The sequence below is a fragment of the Tasmannia lanceolata genome, unplaced genomic scaffold (assembly GCF_043159265.1).
Source record: "Tasmannia lanceolata isolate RefF3 unplaced genomic scaffold, GAP_Taslan_0.1 ptg000005l, whole genome shotgun sequence".
NCBI classification, from domain to species: Eukaryota; Viridiplantae; Streptophyta; class Magnoliopsida; order Canellales; family Winteraceae; genus Tasmannia; species Tasmannia lanceolata.
This window is the reverse complement of record NW_027518682.1, coordinates 9,668,299-9,688,475: the sequence shown is the minus strand read 5'-3', so window position 1 is coordinate 9,688,475 and position 20,177 is coordinate 9,668,299. Positions and strand designations below refer to the sequence as shown.

The window sequence follows — 20,177 nt, the reverse complement described above, 5'->3', positions numbered from 1 at the left end:
AATAGGTTGCGCCCCAAAAATCATTTCCATAGGTTGATCCTAACCCTCAGATCTATAGAGGGTTAGAGGGTTGATCCTAACCCTCTATAGATAGGAGGGTTAGGATCAACCTATGGAAATAATTTTTGTGGCACAACCTACTTAGGCTGTGGCCCATCTAATGGACGGTTTGGATCATCCTATGGTGCGGGCCATACCATACTTTTAATAAAGTGAGGAGTGCCCTCATCTACAGTAGTGCTGAAAACATTTCCCTATATTTAAAGGGGCTGATATTGCCACCCAATTTTTGGTTTCGTCGGACATGTATACATAATTTCTTTTGTTGAAAGATTTATTATCGGTGGCTACACTATGTTAAAAATGCCATCACCCATCTCTCTCGGGCTTTTCCATTCCTACTTTCTTTTTATTTTCTGTGCCACTAAACTACTAAAGCAAGGACATTAGTCATTCTAAAGGGGACTTCATCAAAGACGTGTGTGTGTGTGTAAAGTGAAGGATACTAATTAATTAGATAAAAAGTAGTTTGGACTCAAACAAGAAAGCAAAGGCAAATGAGAGAAAAGAGCAAACCACTAATCTCCTTAGATGGGAGATGAAGCTCAGCTCTCCTAACCACGCTTTAAAATTTCGACCGAAATCCCGAAACCGAAATTTTCCGAAATTCAATTTTTCTCCATTTACCAAATTTTGGTAATTTCGGTCAGAAATTTCGATTTAATGACATTATTTATTAAAAAAAAAAAGTGTACAAAATTTTGGAATTTCGGACCGAAATTTTGGCGAAATCTGAAATTTCGGTTTTTGGTGGGGTCCGAAATGGTTACCGAAACCGAAATTTTAAACCATGCTCTTAAATCTAGTGCGAGCATTATAATTGGCTTCCAAATTTGACATATGTCTAACATGATGAATTTTGATATCATGACCATCAATCTTATTGAGAATTTCCTCAACGACATCTGCAAATCTCCAAAAGTGGTAGACCACTCTAATCCAATTCAGACAAAAATGTTTGTTTTCTTGCGGAGACTATGTCCATCCAACTTTAAATCGTAGTGTAAGATTTTCTTGGGCATATTATTCGGAGTGTTTAGCCAATTTGCCAAACTAAACGTGTTATTTCTAACATTTTCATCTAAAGGAAGAACAGATACAAATTGAGACATCATAAATGTAGATTTTTTCCAACGCATTCCTTTCAGATATAATATAATCCTTCTCATTGCTTGGAACAATTTACAACTAATTGTACAAAACAAGTGAAGATAAGGAGGGAGGGATCCAACTAAGCTCCCAATAAAGAAGATTCTGATAAGGATAAAATTTCAAATGCCAAATGAAGAAAGATGAGGAATCCACATGTTCATTCATGTGCATATTAAAGAGACTTGAGGTATCTAATGCGACATCTACAAGCTCGTATTGACTATTCAAAGTGGCTGCCACACTAAAATCAAATTGCCCAGATCTCTGCCTATTACAATCCCCTAAACTGCAATCTTGGTCAACGCCTACACAATGACGATTTAACTCCACCTCTTTTCAATTAAGAACTTCAATGGTGGCTAATTACATGCTTAATTATGATATAAGCGTCTGTATCTCTTTCATCTCTTCTATCTTGGGCAATCATTCAAAACCAACAGAAAATTACCACGCGGAACCTCCGGCCATCATCGATTGGAATTCTTCGAAATCCACAAGCCCATCTCCATTCTTGTCGACCCCTCTTATCATAAGGAGACACTCATCCAAACTACACTTAGTGTGTCCAAGGCTAATTAGCACTCTTTGCAACTCCTTTGCGGATATGAATCCGTTCCCATCGGTATCAAAGATGAGGAATGCGTCCATAAGATCCTCCTTGCTACTGCCCCCGTCTTCGCTCTTCTCACTCACAACTTCCATAAACTCATCCAAGTCAATAAACCCATCTCCATTGCAATCCACCTCCTTTACAATTACTTCGGCTTCCTTTGCGGCGTCCGACGTCTCACGCCCCAAGCACACAAGCACTTGCCGGAGCTCCAGCAAAGATATCTTCCCGTCTCCATTTGCATCCATCACTTTGAAGACTTGCTTCAATTGGTTCGATATTTCCATGGAGCCGATCGATGATGAAAGCCAATCGTAGCCTGTGGATAGTCTCTTGAGCTTTCTCCTCCTTAATTTGCACCCTGCCTTGCCCCATGCATTGGCTTGGTGAAGCAAGGTTCTGACCCACTTGAGTAGAGGGCTGAAATGAAGGTTTTGCGAAGAAAACATGGTAGAGAAAGGAAGATATGTGAGGTAGGAGAAGGTGGGTGTAGTTATAACAGTGTTTGGAGCAATGATTGTTGGGGTGGGAGAGAAATTAGATGATAAGAAGCATGTGAGTTTGCATGTGCGAAGGGTCTCTTTGGGTAGTTTTGTCACCTTGCAATAATTATATGAGGTACTACACAAAAGACCAACTGGTCCTTCGATTTAGGACTGGTGGAATCTCTTCACGAGAGAGAGAGAGAGAGAGAGAGAGAGAGAGAGAGAGAGATTTCTATTTCTATTTCTATTGGGGTGTGGAAGTCCTGTGTAAGTTGGGAACGAAGTTTCCTAGTGAGCTGTTTGCGTGTGACTTTTTCGAAGCTCTAGACGTGCAGGCATTTCTTTATATGGTAATCTCCGCAAGTAATGGCCGGTTGATACCGAAACTTCGGTCTAAAATCAAATTTTCATTTTTAATGAAAACCATATTAATCTGCTTCTTTTTCTTTAACATTTCAACAATGATCTTAGAGCTTATAAATAAACAGAGAGGTGCTACAGCAACCGACGGTGGAACCGAACAAATACCTCAAAACCACATGACATAGGAGGGGTAGTTTTGTCATTTTAAGGAAACAAAGGGGGAATGATTTTAACACTGCAATGTTTATATTACAAGCCTTTAAATACTAAATGAAAAGCTGCTTTCGCCCATCTTATAAAAACATTGGAATGCTGAAATCATTTCCCAAACAAAAAGCCAAGAAATGAGGAAATAATTGCTAACATGGGAAAAGGCTATTTGTTCAGTTGGACTCTCGGTTTTCATATCATTATTGCCTCCACTTAAAAAGGGCAAGCATAATTAAAATTAAATTTACACCCACTTAAGTAGGTGTAAATTTGTTTAACGTTGAACCTGGTTAGGACTGCAAGAAAAAACATTTTTTTAGAAAAGTTTTTCTTCTAAGAAAAATCTTTCTTTCTACAATTTAAAAAGAAAGAATATGATTATCATTAGTTTAGAGAGATATTATCATAAATTGAAGAACAAAATAATATTTTTTTGTTCAATGATCCAAACCTGTTGGGGTTTCACGCAAAAGCAAGAATCCCACCTCTGAAGTCTCTCCATCTCCCGCTCATCGCACACAACTGGCCCCATTAATATTCCATGAAATAATTTTTCATGGTGGCCAAACATGTCCAAAATATTTCCTACTTACAATTAAGGTTTTAAATTTCGGCCGAAATTTCGGTGAGGACCGAAACTGAAATGTTCCGAAACCGAAATTGCAGAAATTTGAAATTTCAAAAATGCCGAAATTTCGGTGAGGACCGAAACTGAAATGTTCCGAAACCGAAATTGCATAAATTTGAAATTTCAAAAATTTCAGAAATTTTGGTGAATTTTTTGATAAAATATTAAAATTTTATTGCTTTACAGAATTTCAGCTGAAATTATCAGAATTTAGGTAACTTTGGCAGAAATTTCGGCCCAAAAAAACAATTTTTGAGCTCCTTTACTGAATTTCGGGATTCTTGCTAAAATTTCGGTAAGGACTGAAATAACCCCCGATCAATGGAAGATCAATTTGTATTGTTGAATGTGTGGCCCCCACTTATAGTATTGAATGCTAGCTTTTTTTTGTTGGATTTGATTTGGTCTTATACGTTAATAACGTGATTAGAAGGGGGAAATTTGGAACTAGTTGGCTTTCTTGACTATCCTTTAGCAAAGATGACCGGACAACAACAGGCGAAATTGTCGTCCTTGCCACGTGAATTGGGTGGATTTGGTCATGTTTGATAGCTAATTATGGACCTTCAATAGTGGGCCCATAAGACAATTTGTCCTTGATGTTAATTCATGTACATGGATTTAGTGAATGGTGCTATTAAAATGGTGGGCCACCACCAGTCCACCATGCCAATGTCCTGTGCACTCAACACAGGCAATGCCCCAAATTTGTGAGAAAGATTTTGCAAATTGGTATTGTCCATATGGTTTGATCGGGTCATACACACATCAAATTTGATGATTGAACGGTTAAAAAGTGTTGGAACAAGTGATTTATAGCCATTGATTTGGTAGACTCCCAAGTGGATGGCTTGTCCCACCAAATGTGTTGTTGACATGTTTATTTTCCATTGGTCGTACTCTCCCGTCTCCATATCATTTTCCTTATGCTCTGTTTGGTTGCTTGTTTTGCGGGGTTTGTAGGAGTTTCAAATGCATGAGATCTCCCAAAGATCTCCCCAAAGAATGTTTGGTTGTCATTTACACCTTTGACCACTAGACATCATTATTGGTTTCTATCCTAGGTGGTGCCTATGTGGCGGAGATGTTCCCCCCCCCATAATCTTCTCCCATTTTTTCACCAAAATGGAAAATTTTATTGGGGGAATTAGGAGAAATTCTTGTCTTATTCTTTTTCTCTCTTTCTCTCTTACTTTTCTCTCTCTTCCACCTATATTTTGATAATGACACCCTACATCTTCCGCTAATTTCTTCGCGCAATCAAACACCACTCGCAAATCTCCCTCCTAATATTCTCCCCATCTTCCATTCTCTTCCATTCTTGTCTAATTCTCTTTGACTTATTTTTCTCCTATTCTCCCAGCCATCTACAAACAACCAAACAGAGCATTAGAAAAAGAATTGCCACACAGTGGGCCTAAGTGATTTTTTTCCAGAGACCAAGAAAATATACATTATTTGATTTCCGTGTAGATTTTTTGAAGATGAGTAGGGACTACGTTGTTCAAAGATCTAAACAAGGCAAATCATATACTCAACCCTTTTCGTTCTTGAATCTTGAGCTACCCCTTGTAGTGTAAAAAGAGTAGTCGTAACTCGTAAGTAACTAAGTACACTAGAGAGAGGTGACCAAGGAAGAAAAGGGGTGAGGATATCACTTCCCTTGACAAACTAAGTTGTTGGGCCCCCAAGTGGTCACGTTGAGAGAGAGAGAGAGAGATTATGGTTTTGTGCGAAATTACTTTCCCTTAATAGAAAAAATATTCTGTGGAAAATAGAACTCCATGGGTCCGGTGGGTTGCAGTTTTACTCGAAAATAAGGAAAAAATCTTATTTTGCAAGAAAATTTCAATGGAAAAAGAGTTACCAAACACTGGAAAATGAAATTACAAATTTTTTTTCCATTCAACCAAACAGCCTCTTACGTTGTGTAATTCACAGTTCACATCATTCTTGATAACATGTCTGTGGGCCCATGTTAATCTTCACATAATATCAAAGGGATTCTCGTGGGCCCATGTCAATCGTTGATGCTTTTGTGTCCAACCACAATGGGACTCACCAGGCCACCACATAATACTTTACAAGGTGCTTCGTTTACCCTTAGAGGCCTTATTCCACAAACTTTCTCAAATACTTTTGAACATTTTATGCTGAAACTGAAAGTTAGGTACACTGAGAAATGTGAGGAACCTTGCTAAGTCATTAGCTGGTTTAATTAGAGGATAAAAATGCCCCTACTCTTTCCCTAAAATGACATATATGTCCTCAGTCGCCTATTTAATTAGATTGTCAATGTTGCTTCCGTGTGGAGGGGGAAATACCCTATATATATATATATATATAATTTCCTTTAGGCCCAACTGTGTGAGATGGGCTGGTAAGGAAGGAGAGGGAGAGAATAGAGTGGGTCAGAGTTGAGATAGCATCCCTAAAAACTAGTGAAAAGAAAATGCCTATTTAGAATTGGTTTTTAGTAGCATTTCATGCTCCAGCTACACCCACCTCTCAAGTCTCTCCATCTCCCGCTCATCTCTCACAACTGGCCCCATTAAGGTTCTAAATTTCGGCTTTCGGATTTTGGTGAGGACCGAAACTGAAATGTTCCGAAACCGAAATTGCCGAAATTTGAAGTTTTGAAAATTTCAGAAATTTTGGTGAAATTTTTGGCCGAAATTTTGGCAGAAATTTCGGCCCAAAAAAACAACATTTTGAGCTCCTTTACCAAATTTTGGGATTTCGGCTAAAATTTCGGTTTCGGTGAGGACTAAAATAACCCCCGAAACCGAAATTTAAAACCCTGCTTACAATACTACGAGACGGCTAATCAGTCGCCTGATAAATGGAAGATCAATTTGTATTGTTGAATGTGTACGTGGCCTCCACTTATAGTATTGAATGCTAGCTTTTTTTTGTTGGATTTGATTTGGTCTTATTCGTTAATAAGGTGATTAGAAGGGGGAAGTTTTGAACTAGTTGGCTTTCTTGACCATCCGTTAGCAAAGATGACCGGACAACAACAGGTGAAATTTTCGTCCTTGCCGAGTGAATTGGGTGGATTTGGTCATGTTTGATAGCTAATTATGGACCTTTAATTTTGTTCTTATCTCTTGATGAATAATGGGCCCATAAGACAATTTGTCCTTGATGTTAATTCATGTACATGGATTTAGTGAATGGTGCTATTAAAATGGTGGGCCACCACCATGCCAATGTCCTGCATGTGGCAATGCCCCAAATTTGTGAGAAAGATATTGCAAATCGGTATTGTCCATATGGTTTGATAGGGGCACACACACATCAAATTCGATGATTGAACGGTTAAAAAGTGTTGGAACAAGTGATTTATAGCCATTGATTTGGTAGACTCCCAAGTGGATGGCTTGTCCCACCAAATGTGTTGTTGATATGTTTATTTGCAAACAAGGGCCGATTTTGATGTGATGCAAAGAAGCCTTAAAACTACCATTCAAGGACAGAAACGTGAATAAAAATAAATGGGGCCAAAGGGACAAAATGAATACTTCAACCCAACCCGTAGCACTTTGATATAAGAGAACTGGAACGACGGGAATTAGTTGTAGCGGTGATGAGTCTGAATTTGGAAGTCCTGTACTTAGAGATAGAGAGGCCAAGAGAGAACTGCAACAACACCTTGGGTAATTTTGCCCGAAACATACAAACATAGGAAAGATGAGAGTGTCATCATCAGGATATTGAGGGAGAGGAGTTAGCTGCGTATACGAGTCTTCATGTCAATGGAATATATGTTTATTATCTCTCTCTCTCTCTCTCTCTCTCTCTCTCTCTCGTCCAGTTTTCGGCAGGAAATGTCCCTCGTTCATTTGCTTGCTAAATGATAGGAGTTTGATGCTCTCCTCTCACAAGGAAAAGTGGGGTTAAGATTCCTTGCTATCCAAATTTCATACCCAGTCACATCATTAAAAAAAAGAATTTCACCTTCATCCTAGAGTTTTTATATGGTAGGGTACGGTACGGCTCTTAATATTTGATCCAACAAAAGGAGACCTTCTAAGAGGCCGTCGTATGATCAAATATCAAGGGCAGCACCAATGTTGTACCTCCATTGTGCATAGCACATGAGTTTCAATTGATTCCACCATATCAAAGGGATTCCCAGTAGTATTTCCCTTTGCTCAATTGATTCCACTATATCCAATTTCCCCCTCGTAATGGCGTATGGTCACAAAGGAACCTTCATAAGTATGGAAACTTCTTTAAATTTCAATAGTTCTGGACAGAAGTCAATAAATTTCTGCGCTGATAAAACTACAAAACATCTGGGTAGGTTGATCTTTAATTCTGTGAAACGACCAATTACTCCAACAGTTTAATATGTTGGAGATGGCGTTATTTAATCTCTAATACATCGTTAATACGTTAACACTCTGTTACGGTCCTGAGTGGGGGCCCACCTAGGTATGGGACTGGGTGGGACCCCTTGGTATGTGACAGAATTAAACGGCCTTGACGAATGCATTCCATCAGCTCTGGAGCTTTTGACGTATTGGTAAGGTACCTGAGATTTGGTATAAGAGCAGCTACCACGTCCTTTGTTCGAGTCACAAAAGGGGTGACATGTGTAGAGAACTATCTGGAAAGGGCAACCTGGAAAAAAAGAGCAAAGTGAAACCCGTCACAGAGAGGCCACTGAGGACCGCTGATTCAGAAGCGTGGCGGTATGTTACGGTCCTGAGTGAGGGCCCGCCTAGGTATGGAATTGGGTGGGACCTAGCTTGATATGGGACAGGTTTAAAAGGACTTGCATAACCATAACGTGTTCCATTAGCTCTGAAGCTTTTGACGTATTGGTAAGGTACCTAACACACTCCCCCTCACGTGTGGCCCCTCTTTCAAGGGTTGGCCTACACTTGGCCCCTCTTCTTATGGGTTGGCCATTACATGCGGTATGTTACTACAAAAGCTTAAGCTTAAGCTGTTGGAGATGGCATTATTTGATCTTCAATCACACTCACTTAAATTGTTCAAAACATTTAAATTAGGAAGCTTTAAAAAGTTGTTATAACATTGTTAATTCAAGAATCAAGGCTATAACTACAAGCAGCTCTTATGTATACTTTCTCCTTTTGTTAGATGAAGGGATTTAATTGTTTAGTAAGAGTACGACTAGCGGACAACCATGCATCGAGATCAAACTCAGCTATTACTTTTGGGTCCGACATGGAGGTATGCATATATACATAATCAAGGCTGTTGATCTTGTAAACCATCATGATGAGAGCCCCATAGTCCAGTTCCCAGGCCTAATGGGCATCACATGCGAAGGACGAAGTCCTGCAAAAATCTATGGTTTATCTTTTCTTGGAAGGCCACTAATCTTTTCTTGGAAGGCCACTAAACTATGCTTGACGGAGCAATGCTAGGATTATCCAATCAATGCGGTATCAATGGCAATGGGCCGAACTTGATTTGAGGGTTGGATTAACGGACCCGATCACGTTCACGTAGCACACGTGCGGCCCAAAAAATAGTATTAAGAATGAACCTAACAACCACCATCCTTTCAAGGATAAAAACCTTCAATACGCTATCCCCGGGGATTGTCTAGGCTGTTTGGATTATTTTATCCTAAAAACTCTATGAGATTGGCTATCTTGCTTGCATGGTATACGCTAGCCATTGGGGTTGTTCTCTAGACAAGGACGATAGAAAGCCTATCCGTGGATAAAATAAACCCCGGATTGCTATCCTTAGTGGAGGAAAGCCCTGGCCATTAAAAATTTAAAACTAGCAGTCTCTACTTTAATGGAATGCTGACACTACTTAGGAGTATTAAGTTCTACTTCAATGGAATGTAACATCATTCCTAAGCTAATACATCATCTTTGAGATATCTAACTCGACACGCCTCCATAGTTTCCTCGTAAAAAAAAAATACATTATCTTTCAGATATCTAACTGGACACGCCTCCATAGTCTAAATGCCACCATTATTATGTGGATTATGTGATAACAACGCTAAAAGGTGTTAGTATTTTAATATTAAAAATGAAAGGACATTTGCTTTTGCAAAAGATTCTTTTTTGCTTTTAAAATTTCCATCCAAATTTCAAAATTTTAAAAGATTCTCTTCTTTTGTAATTTCCCACAAGAACATTTGAACTTTTAAAAGAGGCTCTCTTACCTCTCAAAAGTTTAGTCCAAGATGGGAAAGTGAGAAAAATTCTCAAATCCATATAAGATGGAGTGTTGAGACAAAGGCTTGGACCTTTCAAGGGCATTCAATTTGTTTGCCTTGGGAGTTTTACAAAGAACAAATACAAAAATAAAAAACACACGCGTGGTGGAAAAAATTACAGTTTCGAGGCTTCTAGATGCATGGACAGCTCGCCAATGAACAATGAAAAGAAAAGATTCATATTCAATCCCAGTGAGTAAGGTTACCTGAGCAATGCACAATTCTCTGGTATGGGTCAATTTAATAACGTATTATGGGTTGTAGTATGAGCTATAGTGTGTAAAAACTCATGACTCGTATGAGTAACTCGGGGAGAAAGTAAACGTAAGTCTGACTTAACTTGGGCGAGTCAATGATTGATGTGGTCAAATTTTTATTAACTAGGGTGAGCTAAAAGAGTTTTGATTGAAATGGTTAGACAATGTTTTTTGGACTCAGATGAGAACTTGACCAAGGCAAAACTGAGTCGACTCGGACGGGTTAATGATTGTCCCGAAGAGTTTTAAACGAATAAACTAATGGGTGTCTAAATATTCTAACAAAGGGTGACCACAATGACCCTGCCTGTTCTGTTTTAGGCACACCCTATGGCAAATATGTTGTGAGTTGAAGAAAACTGAAACTCTAAGGCCTTCATTCAAAGGGGCACAAAACCCATGCCTTTCTATGTCTGCACACAGACGATGGAAAGTAGCACTATGCACCCTAAGAATTTGCGATAAAGGTGATCCCAATACATTTTGTTGGGTACGGTTCTTCCATGGAAATCAATCATCTCTCTCTTATAAAGATAAGATCAATGATAAAAGGCAATAGCAAACTGAAAAGGATCGCCATAATTTATAAAGATTTGGTTGTTTTAAAAATGGGGTGCAAGTGAAAGTTAGTGCCTTTATAAAATATTGAAAGATGGTGGATTCTTGCGTGTCATCTTGATTCAGTGGCAATGCACGACAGGGCAATTTAACTACGCACACCACTAATTTTCCCTCTTCAGCCCTTCAAATACCTATTTTCATTGCACCCTCATCACGCACTCACCCTCAAAAGGAAAAAAAGGTTTTTTCATGGACAGCTGAGATGGGTGTCTTATTTCAAGCATGTGAGACTCTTGTAGTTTCGTAATGCGAATAGAAATCAGGTGGAGAGAGAGAGACAGAGAGAGAGAGAGATGTGACACTACCAGTTACTCCAAAAGCTTAAGCTATTGGATAAAGGATTTTTTAATCTTTTATTCTTTAACACTCCCCTCACGTGTGGCCCCCTTTTTTTTGGGTAGGCCTACACGTGGCACATGTGGCCCCCACTTTTTGGGTTTTGCCATTGCATGTGGATTTTGCTATCAAGGAGGTTTGAACCCAGGCATTTGCTCTGTACCATGTGAAACTACCAGTTACTCCAAAAGCTTAAGCTATTGGAGAAAGGCGTTTTTAATCTTTTATACTTTAACGAGCGAGAGAGAGAGAGAGAGAGACGGTTTTATGAAATCGTGAGATTGTTCAAAGTGAGTTGACAAGTAGAACAATGGTGCTGAAAATATAGTTGTGGCATTAAGAGACGAGTAAAGTGGGATGAACCCAACTATTTCCATCGTGTGTGCACCATATAGGCAATGTTAGCTAGGCTCCACATATTATATATTTTAGAACATAGACAGTTCAGAGCGTGAAGTGCGATGAACCCACCTAGGCTCATTGTGAGATGTACCCAAGACCACCTCTACAAAGATAACGAAATGCCCGTTTTTTTTTTATTCTAAATTTTGTGTTGAGTTATTTCAATATCAGCCGTAGCAGTTCTACTGATTTAAGGGCATATATAACAAAAAAAAAGCCAAATAATAATAATAATAATAAATATGAGGAATTCTAGACTGAAGGGAGCCCTTGCAAAAACGAGCTCAAAGGGCTCTCCTATTAGCTACACATCAGCATCATGCATTAATAACGGCTGAAAAGTCAACCATGATAGTGATGTGCAGCCAATGAGGGAGCCCTTTCACCTCTTTTCAGCAAGGGCCCCTTCAGTTTAGACTTCCTCTAATAATATTAGCAACTGAAGAATTTGTGGTCTGACGACGTGTTGGTACATACGTTACACACTCAAGACACATCTCCTTTTGGCGAATGCTATAAAGATTCGGGGTTGTTTTATACAGAGAAGTCCAGAACCAAGATGATTTGATAAGAAATTCTAGGCCATGTTTGTTTCGGATTTTTGAGAACCCCCCGTTACTGAAAAGTTGACAACCATCTTCACGAAATCCCATAACCAGGTGATTTAATTTTGTGAAGGAATTCTAAAGGTAATTAAAACCGTCTCTATTCCTACATTGTCAAGCCCAACAACAAAATTACCAATCTCCTTTATCTTCTTTATAAAACCACAGGAGAAACCCAATAGCTTTCTCTTGTATTGGCCGTTACTAAATGCTTTCATCACTTTGCCAACCATCTTCACGACATACATGCTCTCAATAGAATCGTATTATCCCTCCACCTAAAATCTTCTAGCTGGCCAAAATTAAGAGAAGCCCTTCGAGCCCTTGCCCATAAACCATGTCCACAACATCAACATTAGAACAAAAACTAGGAGAAACCTTTCAAAATTCACCTCAATCATCCTCTCCTCCACCTCCCAATGAAACATGGCCAACCAATCTCAAAGAAAATGTCCTCTCAGAGCTCCGAAAGCAACGAAAAATCGCGGCTCCATTGGTGGCCATGAACCTGACATGGTTCGCGAAGATCACCATCACAACAGCATTTCTCGGCCGGCTTGGGGAGCTGCAACTTGCTGGAGGGACGCTCGGTTTCACCTTCGCAAATGTCACCGGATTCTCAGTTTTAACAGGCCTCTGTGGAGCCATGGAGCCCATATGTGGCCAAGCTTTTGGAGCCAAAAACCACAAACTCCTCCATAAGACACTCTTCATGACCACCCTTCTCCTCCTCTTAACCACACTCCCCATCTCCTTTTTATGGCTCAATGTAGACAAAATCCTCTTACATTTTGGCCAGCAGAAAGACATCTCAATGGTTGCAAAAACCTATGTAACATATCTTCTCCCTGAGTTAGTAGCCACTTCATTTCTATGTCCTCTCAAAGCCTACTTGAGTTCTCAGAGCATAACAGTTCCTATAATGTTTAGCTCAGCTCTGGCTCTTGCCTTTCATGTTCCCATCAACATCTTACTTTCCAAGGCCATGGGCCTTGAGGGAGTTGCTATAGCAGTTTGGGTAACGGATTTCATTGTTGTAATTCTATTGGCTTTGTATGTATTGGCCAACGAAAGGAGAAGTAACTGGAAGAGCTGGGAAGAGGGAGGGTGGTGGGAACAAGAGCTGGGCGACTGGACCCGGTTGCTCCGGCTATGCGGGCCGTGTTGCTTAACTACATGCCTTGAGTGGTGGTGCTATGAAATCTTGGTCTTGTTGACAGGGCATCTAAAGGATGCTAGACGGGCGGTGGCGGTTCTAGCAGTGGTGCTAAACTTTGACTACTTGCTATTCTCTGTCATGCTCTCGTTGGCCACATGTGTGTCCACACGTGTGTCAAACGAGCTCGGTGCAAACCGGGTCCAAGCTGCATGCAGGTCTGCCTATGTGTCATTGGCCCTAAGTATAGTCGCAGGTTGCATAGGTGGCTCAGTTATGGTATTGGCACGAGGGGGTTGGGGTTCTTTGTATAGCCATGATGACGGGGTCGTGAGAGGGGTGAAGAAGATGATGTTGTTAATGGCTTTGGTGGAGGTGGTTAACTTCCCTTTGGCAGTTTGTGGGGGAATAGTTCGCGGGACAGCCAGGCCATGGTTGGCCATGTATGCTAACCTTTGTGGGTTTTACTTGTTAGCCTTGCCTTTGGGTGTGGTTTTGGCTTTCAAGGTGGGGCTTGGGCTTGCTGGGATGTTGCTGGGTTTTTTTGTTGGGATGATGACTTGTGCTGTTCTTCTGATAGTGTTGGTTTTGAGGATTGATTGGGTTGAGGAAGGTGGCAAGGCACAAAAGCTTGTTTCTGTCAAGCAAGAGGATGATGATGGGCGTGGGGGTGGAGATGTTATGTTTTAGCTCTAGCGATTGGGGCTAGTACAAAGGACAACAAGTGTTGTGAGCATATATTGAGAACATTCTAGCCTTCTCTCCTTTTTCTTTAATTAAATTTTCTCATATGAATCTTGGAAAGAAATAAAGATATAAAGGGAACAAATCGAAGAAATGAAGTCAAAATAGAGAAGAATAAGCATACGACATCAGAACTCCTTGCAAGTAAACCCTCTCTCTGAATAGAGGAGATATGCTTTCTACACTACAAAATGTTCAAAACTATTTATCAATCCAATACCAACACTAACTCCATATGCACCAGCAATCTACATATCATTGACAATGATTATGACAAACGAAAAAGGACAACACAGAGTATGGGGTCTGATACCGACGCTAGTTGAGGGTTGCTCTCCCAATTCCATACTGCTTGGAGAATTGCCACAACAAGGGGTGCCCGTCCTGCCAACTATCTTCGTTTCACAGAACCAAGTGGGACCAGCCAATGAGGCCTCGCCTAAACACCAATAGAGGGCTCGGCTGATCGCTTAGATTGTGATGTGTCAAGATAAACTTGCAGGGCCTCTTTGCAGAGGTCAATGAGGTAGGAGTCCACTTCAAGCTTGCTGCTACGTCAACTCAACTCAACTCAACAAAGCCTTTGTCCCAAACTAGTTGGGGTCGGCTAATGAATCCTTTAAAAAAATTTCATGATCGCCCCCTGCACCTGTGGACCCCGATCCGAGATAGGCGGCGAGGGAACGGGTCCCTAACACCCTCTGGATCATCCACGTGTGAAGGAGAGCTCTACCAGGGAACTCTCGAAACGGATGCCACCCTCATAGCATAGCACGAGTGGCGATGTAAAAAGAAAGAGATATGTCTTGATCCGGAACCGAGGTTCGAAACCGAGACATACCTAAAATAAACTCAGAGTCGCCATCCATGGATATACCATGGAACCCTAAAATCAAATCCTCTGTGCAATGGATAACCAGAAATATATATGGGTTCGTGCCTGGTTACGAATGAGGAAGGTCTGAGAGCACCCCCAATTCGTCTGAGTGCAAGCACTTGGTCTCTTATGCCATTTATTATTAACTCCAAAGAAGTTTGGGTAAAAATCATGTGAAATGGGAACAATCCTCAGGAGTCGTCTACCTAAGCATGCATTTCCTGAGGATAAAGATAATAAGCACACATAAAATAAAATGAAAGATGTGTCACCTAAGCATAGCTAGGTTATGAGTGACATGCCTGATGGGTGTCTAAGTTCTGATGTGCAAACACATGCAAGTTATAGCTAAAAAGTATATGATCAGTACTAGAAAGTAAGAAAACACATCAAAACATACAATAATTAAACAAAATCCTAAGACTCTAAATTATTAGCCCGAGTGCTCGGATGGTCTGGTATTCATCCAAAGAAGCCTACGTATCCCCGCCTCCACGAGAATCAAGGCAACGTAGTTCTTCGCGCCTATTCTAAGCTAGGATGCCTAAGACACCTAGACCTCTATCCTAGACTCGATCTAAAAGACCGGACTAGTTATTAAAGTTTCTTGTACGATTATTTAAATTCCAGTGAATTGTGAATTTTAGGACACCCTATATGCCCTAACTAAATGTAGATTAGCCCTAAGCTAATGCAGGTGGTTCCTACAACCTATGTGTAACTAGGCTGTATTTCCTAAGGAAAACCATGGGATCACTAACGCATCTTAGACCTAGTCATCAGTCGGCGATGTGAATCGCCAACTGACCGGACGGAGGCGCTCCTAGCTAGGACAAACTCCTAACTCTAATACAAACACACAACAAGCACACAACAAATCAAAGACAAACCCTAACTCTAAAACCCTCTATCTAAGACGAAGTCCTAACTCTAGAGGAAGATCTTGTTGAAAACAAGGTTTTGAAGGTTTTTGAAGAATGTTTTTAAAATATTATTTACAAAAAAAAATTTGGCTGGACTTGGGATGTAAATCCCAAGCTGCACTACGTACCTCGGAAGAGGATCAAGCCAACGTAGTTCGAAACGAACTCTCTAACTACTAATTCTAAAACACTCAACACTTTAGGCTTTTTAAGGTTTTTCAGATGTTTTTCATATTTTTAAAGTTTTTCAGAAGTTTTTGAAGTAAAGAGTTTTCACCCTTTTGGTCAAAGACCTAAGGGAAAATACAAAGCAAAACCTTAGGGCCAAACCCTAGGGCAAATAGGGGAAACCCCTAAACAAGGCAAACTAAGCTATTGATGACAACAAAAAGATCTACGACCTCAAAAGGCAAAGCTATAATGAGACTGGGCTAGTCTCCAAAGAAGAAGGAATGACAACAAGACTAAGGAGAAACTCCTTACTAACAGTATCAAAGAAGACAAATGAGCCACAGACTCTCTAATACTACAACTTAGAGGAGAAATGAGTCAAAGACTCCCAAATAACGCCAACGGAAGAACCAATGAGTCAAAGACTCCCTAGTAATACCACAAAAGAACGAATGAGTCAAAGACTCTCTAATAATACCAACTAAGAAAATGAAGTGAGTCAAAGACTCTCTAAAAGAAATGGAAATATGAGTCAAAGACTCCAATAATACCAACTAAAGGATAAATGAATCAAAGACTCTCTAAAAGAGAAAGAAACACGAGTCAAAGACTCCACTAACACCGACTAAAAGATAGATGAGTCAAAGACTCTCTAAAAGAGAAGGAAATATGAGTCAAAGACTCCACTAACACCAACTAAAGGATAGATGAATCAAAGACTCTCTAAAAGAAAAGGAAACACGAGTCAAAGACTCCACTAACACCAACTAAAGGATAGATGAGTCAAAGACTCTCTAGAAAAAACCAATAAGAGAAAGATTGAGTCAGAACTCTTTAATAACACCACCGAAAAGGCAAATGAGTCAAAGACTCTCCTATAACACCACCTAAAAGGCAAATGAGTCAAAGACTCTCCTATAACACCACCTAAAAGGCGAATGAGTCAAAGACTCTCTAATCAAGGCTGACTCCTATGCGAATGGACTATCGACTAAAGAGAAGCTTACAAGCAAAAGGAATAAGAGACCTTGTGCATATTTGGCAAAGGTAAAACACCCAGCCGGGCCGGACAGCTACCTAGCCCTAGGGTGCAACAAATGTGCAACCCAATACCCATAAGGGTAGAGGTATGAAGCCAAGCCGAGTAGGGTGTTATCCTAAAACCAAACGAAGCACAAAGAGGAGAACTAGCGAGAGAATGAGACCGGGCGGGTCTCCCAAACACACACAAAGATGGGCTCTAAGCAACCTTATCAATGCCCTTGCAAGGGGGAAGCAAGGCTAAGACAACTAATTGACCAAATTGGTCTCTAATTAACAGAGGCACAAATTGAGGTGTAACCTCAGAGAGGATTCTACAAATGAGGCCAAGCAATGCCTTCTAAAGGTACACCATTTATCAAAATCAAAGCAACCTCCCTGAGGTTAAGCTAAAAAAAGAGGCTTGCCTCCAAAGGAGGATTGCCTAACGAGACAGAGTATGTCTCCTAGTACAGGTTCTAGTATCTAAAGAAATCTAACAGAAATCTAAAAGACTGTGCTAGTCTATCCAAAGAGAGAGGAAAATGCTACTAGATAATCGCAAATTCCATTCCATTCTTATAAAAATAAATCAAGTGTGAAGCAAAGAAGAATTTTCAATTAAAAAAATACACAACCTATAGCAATCATAAAATGATAAACAACATTAATTAGTCCAGACCAGCCGCTGGATAGCCTAATAAAGCAAAAAAACAATATCAAACACTTCTATGTCCAACCACAAACACCACCTCAATATGAGGATGAAATCAGATGATGCTAAAGTAATCATCTGATATCATAATACACATGATAATATTTCTAATCCCGCCTTGAGATCAGACAGTACTCATGTCGATAATATCGAATAGAGTAGTCATCTGATCTCCTTCTTCCCTAAACAATTTAAAATAGAAAGGAATGAGTATAATAAGCTTTGAGATAATCTCACCTGAACACCATTTATTACCGTCTTCAAACCCTAACTCAAAGCTTAGTACAAGAGAAGAATATTAAAAAATTTAACAGATTATACAAATGCATGCAATGCTATTTCTGATTTTTATAAATTTTGGTGCATAACAGGGGGCATCAACTTGTGCAGATTCAAGTGCAAAAAAATGGTGAGCCACAAAACACAAAGATGGGCTCCAAGTAACCTTATCATTGCCGAGAGAAAGGTTTTTTTTTTTTTTTTTTAAAAAAAAAATAGTTAAAAGAAATCCAAAAAGTTGGGTAGGCCTACTAAACAAAAGAGGAGAGCGCTACTTGGATTGAGCGAGTCCCCTAAAGATGGGCTTGGGCTATCGCCTTCATCGCCCTTTCAAGAGAAAGGGTCATCTAAGATTTAAAGGTACCTGAAAGGAGAAGAAGAGAGAAGAGGGTACTACCACAACCAGGTAAGTCCCTCTAATGATGGGCTTGGGTTAACGCCTTCATTGCCCTAACCCACGAGAATAGATTCCTGAACTTATAATTTCAAGCTTCGAAACATGAGAGTACTGAAGAGGAAGACAATAATAAAATCAAAGAGTTACCATATTGAAATTATCATTTCAAAATTTTCACAATTAACTGTTAAGTTCATGAGAGTGAATAAGAACTATCTATACCCCTCTCACCAAAGAGCCTCTTGTTAAACATCATTTTCCTAATCACATTCCCACTATATTGCCTAACCATAGCCTCTACATTGCTAATTGCACGGCCTTGGTATAGCTACATTGGTTATAAATGTACCAAACATCTACACACCCAATTCCATTATGAAAATGAAGCATTTTTATATGATATAAGATTTCATGCAACCAAATTTGCAGAACAAGAGAAGCATCATCAAATTAATTGGCCATCTTAAGACTACTACTCACGGATTATCCAGGTGACAACAAGGTGTGAAAATCAATCTACAAACATTTGAATATTATGTAATCAATTTAGAGGGAACAACAAATCAATTCGTAACTCAATGCCCTACCGACTTCATTTCTGCTAACCAAGTATCAAAACAAGAAGCAACTTGCAAGAATTAAGAAGCCCTATCTACATTTGCAAACTGAATGCACTCCAACTAAAACAAATAAAGATTCAATCAGCTTTTAATCTCAAGATGTCCAAATTTAAATCAAAGCTTCAGTCAAAACTACTAATTATGATAATAGCTTGAAATTCAAGGCTTAGGCAAATTATAATGAAATCCGATCATTCAATCAACACCATTCAAAGAAGAGCATTAAAACAGGAATCAACAGTTGATCACAGCTCTAGAATTAGGAATGGATAGGAGTATTACCTGTGTAACTGATGAAAAGAGGGTTCAAAGATGCAAAATACTTTCTCATTGTTGTAAGCGACGATCGGATCCGGCTATGCGTGGCCGGAGATGATGACCGGCTTAGGGTTTGTAAGAAAACAAAAAAAATCACAGATCCAAGGGTTTCAAAGTTGAAGAAGGTGAAATGCATTAGGCAATGAAGATTTATAGCAAGGAGGAAGCCTGTCGGAGATTTGCCAAAGCTCCAATTTGCCGGCCGGAAAAGAAATAATGACCGCAGAAGATAAAGAGATTAGCTAGGGTTTCGCTCGGTTTCTCTCTCTCACTCACCCTCTGATTTGTGACGAAAATGAAAACCCCCCTTTCTTTCAATCTCTTCATCTCTTTGATTTTATTTTTTTTATTTCTCTCTTGCTCTCGATCTGCTTTTCTTTCTCTTTCCTCAGATCAGAGATCTCAGATCTCGGATCTGAGATTTCTTTGCTGGCCGGAGCTCCGGGGAGTGAGATCGGAGAAGAACATCCCCTAATCTCTCTTCCTCCCTCACGAGAAAAATCTCAGATCCTCTTTCTCCTCCTTTGATTTCTTCTATTTCCTTCTTCTTGCTCTGTGCTGCTTGGATAACGAGAGGTGTGCGGTTGAATCTCGAGACAATTGCCGATTTCCGGTAGGAAACCCGCCGGAGAAGATGACCGGCCGGATCTCCTTCTCCCTCTCAATCTCTGTGTTTGGGCGAAGATGAGAAGACCTTCCCCCCCTCGTTTTCCTTTTCTTGCTGCCTTTATACCCAAAATCAGTTATTGATATCGGCACTCCCAAATTAATGGGCGCACAAATTTGATGGGCGCACGAATTTGGCCAAAGCTCAAACGAGCTAATTCACCCCCCTTCCATACAAAAATGATACCTATATTTCCTTTTCAATGAACAGCTCTCACCCGGTACAGATAAATCACCCCCCTTGATCTCATCCTACATTAAGCTCGCTTACCAGGCGAACTACAACGGATTTAGACAAAACCTTACAAGGACTTACTTGGGACCCTAAACTATACTATGGAT

General features: G+C 40.0%; 1 protein-coding gene and 1 pseudogene across 1 annotated transcript; one reads left to right on the top strand and one right to left on the bottom strand.

Annotated features, from left to right (window-relative positions):
- Positions 1-1,202: 1,202 nt before the first annotated feature.
- LOC143876589 (putative calcium-binding protein CML10) lies at positions 1,203-2,383 on the bottom strand. Its single transcript, XM_077378294.1, has one exon. The coding sequence runs from the start codon at positions 2,269-2,271 to the stop codon at positions 1,657-1,659; it is 615 nt and encodes a 204-aa protein (XP_077234409.1). The 5' UTR covers positions 2,272-2,383; the 3' UTR covers positions 1,203-1,656.
- Positions 2,384-12,103: 9,720 nt separating this feature from the next.
- Positions 12,104-13,973, top strand: LOC143877418 (protein DETOXIFICATION 56 pseudogene; annotated as a pseudogene).
- The last annotated feature ends 6,204 nt before the right edge of the window (positions 13,974-20,177 follow it).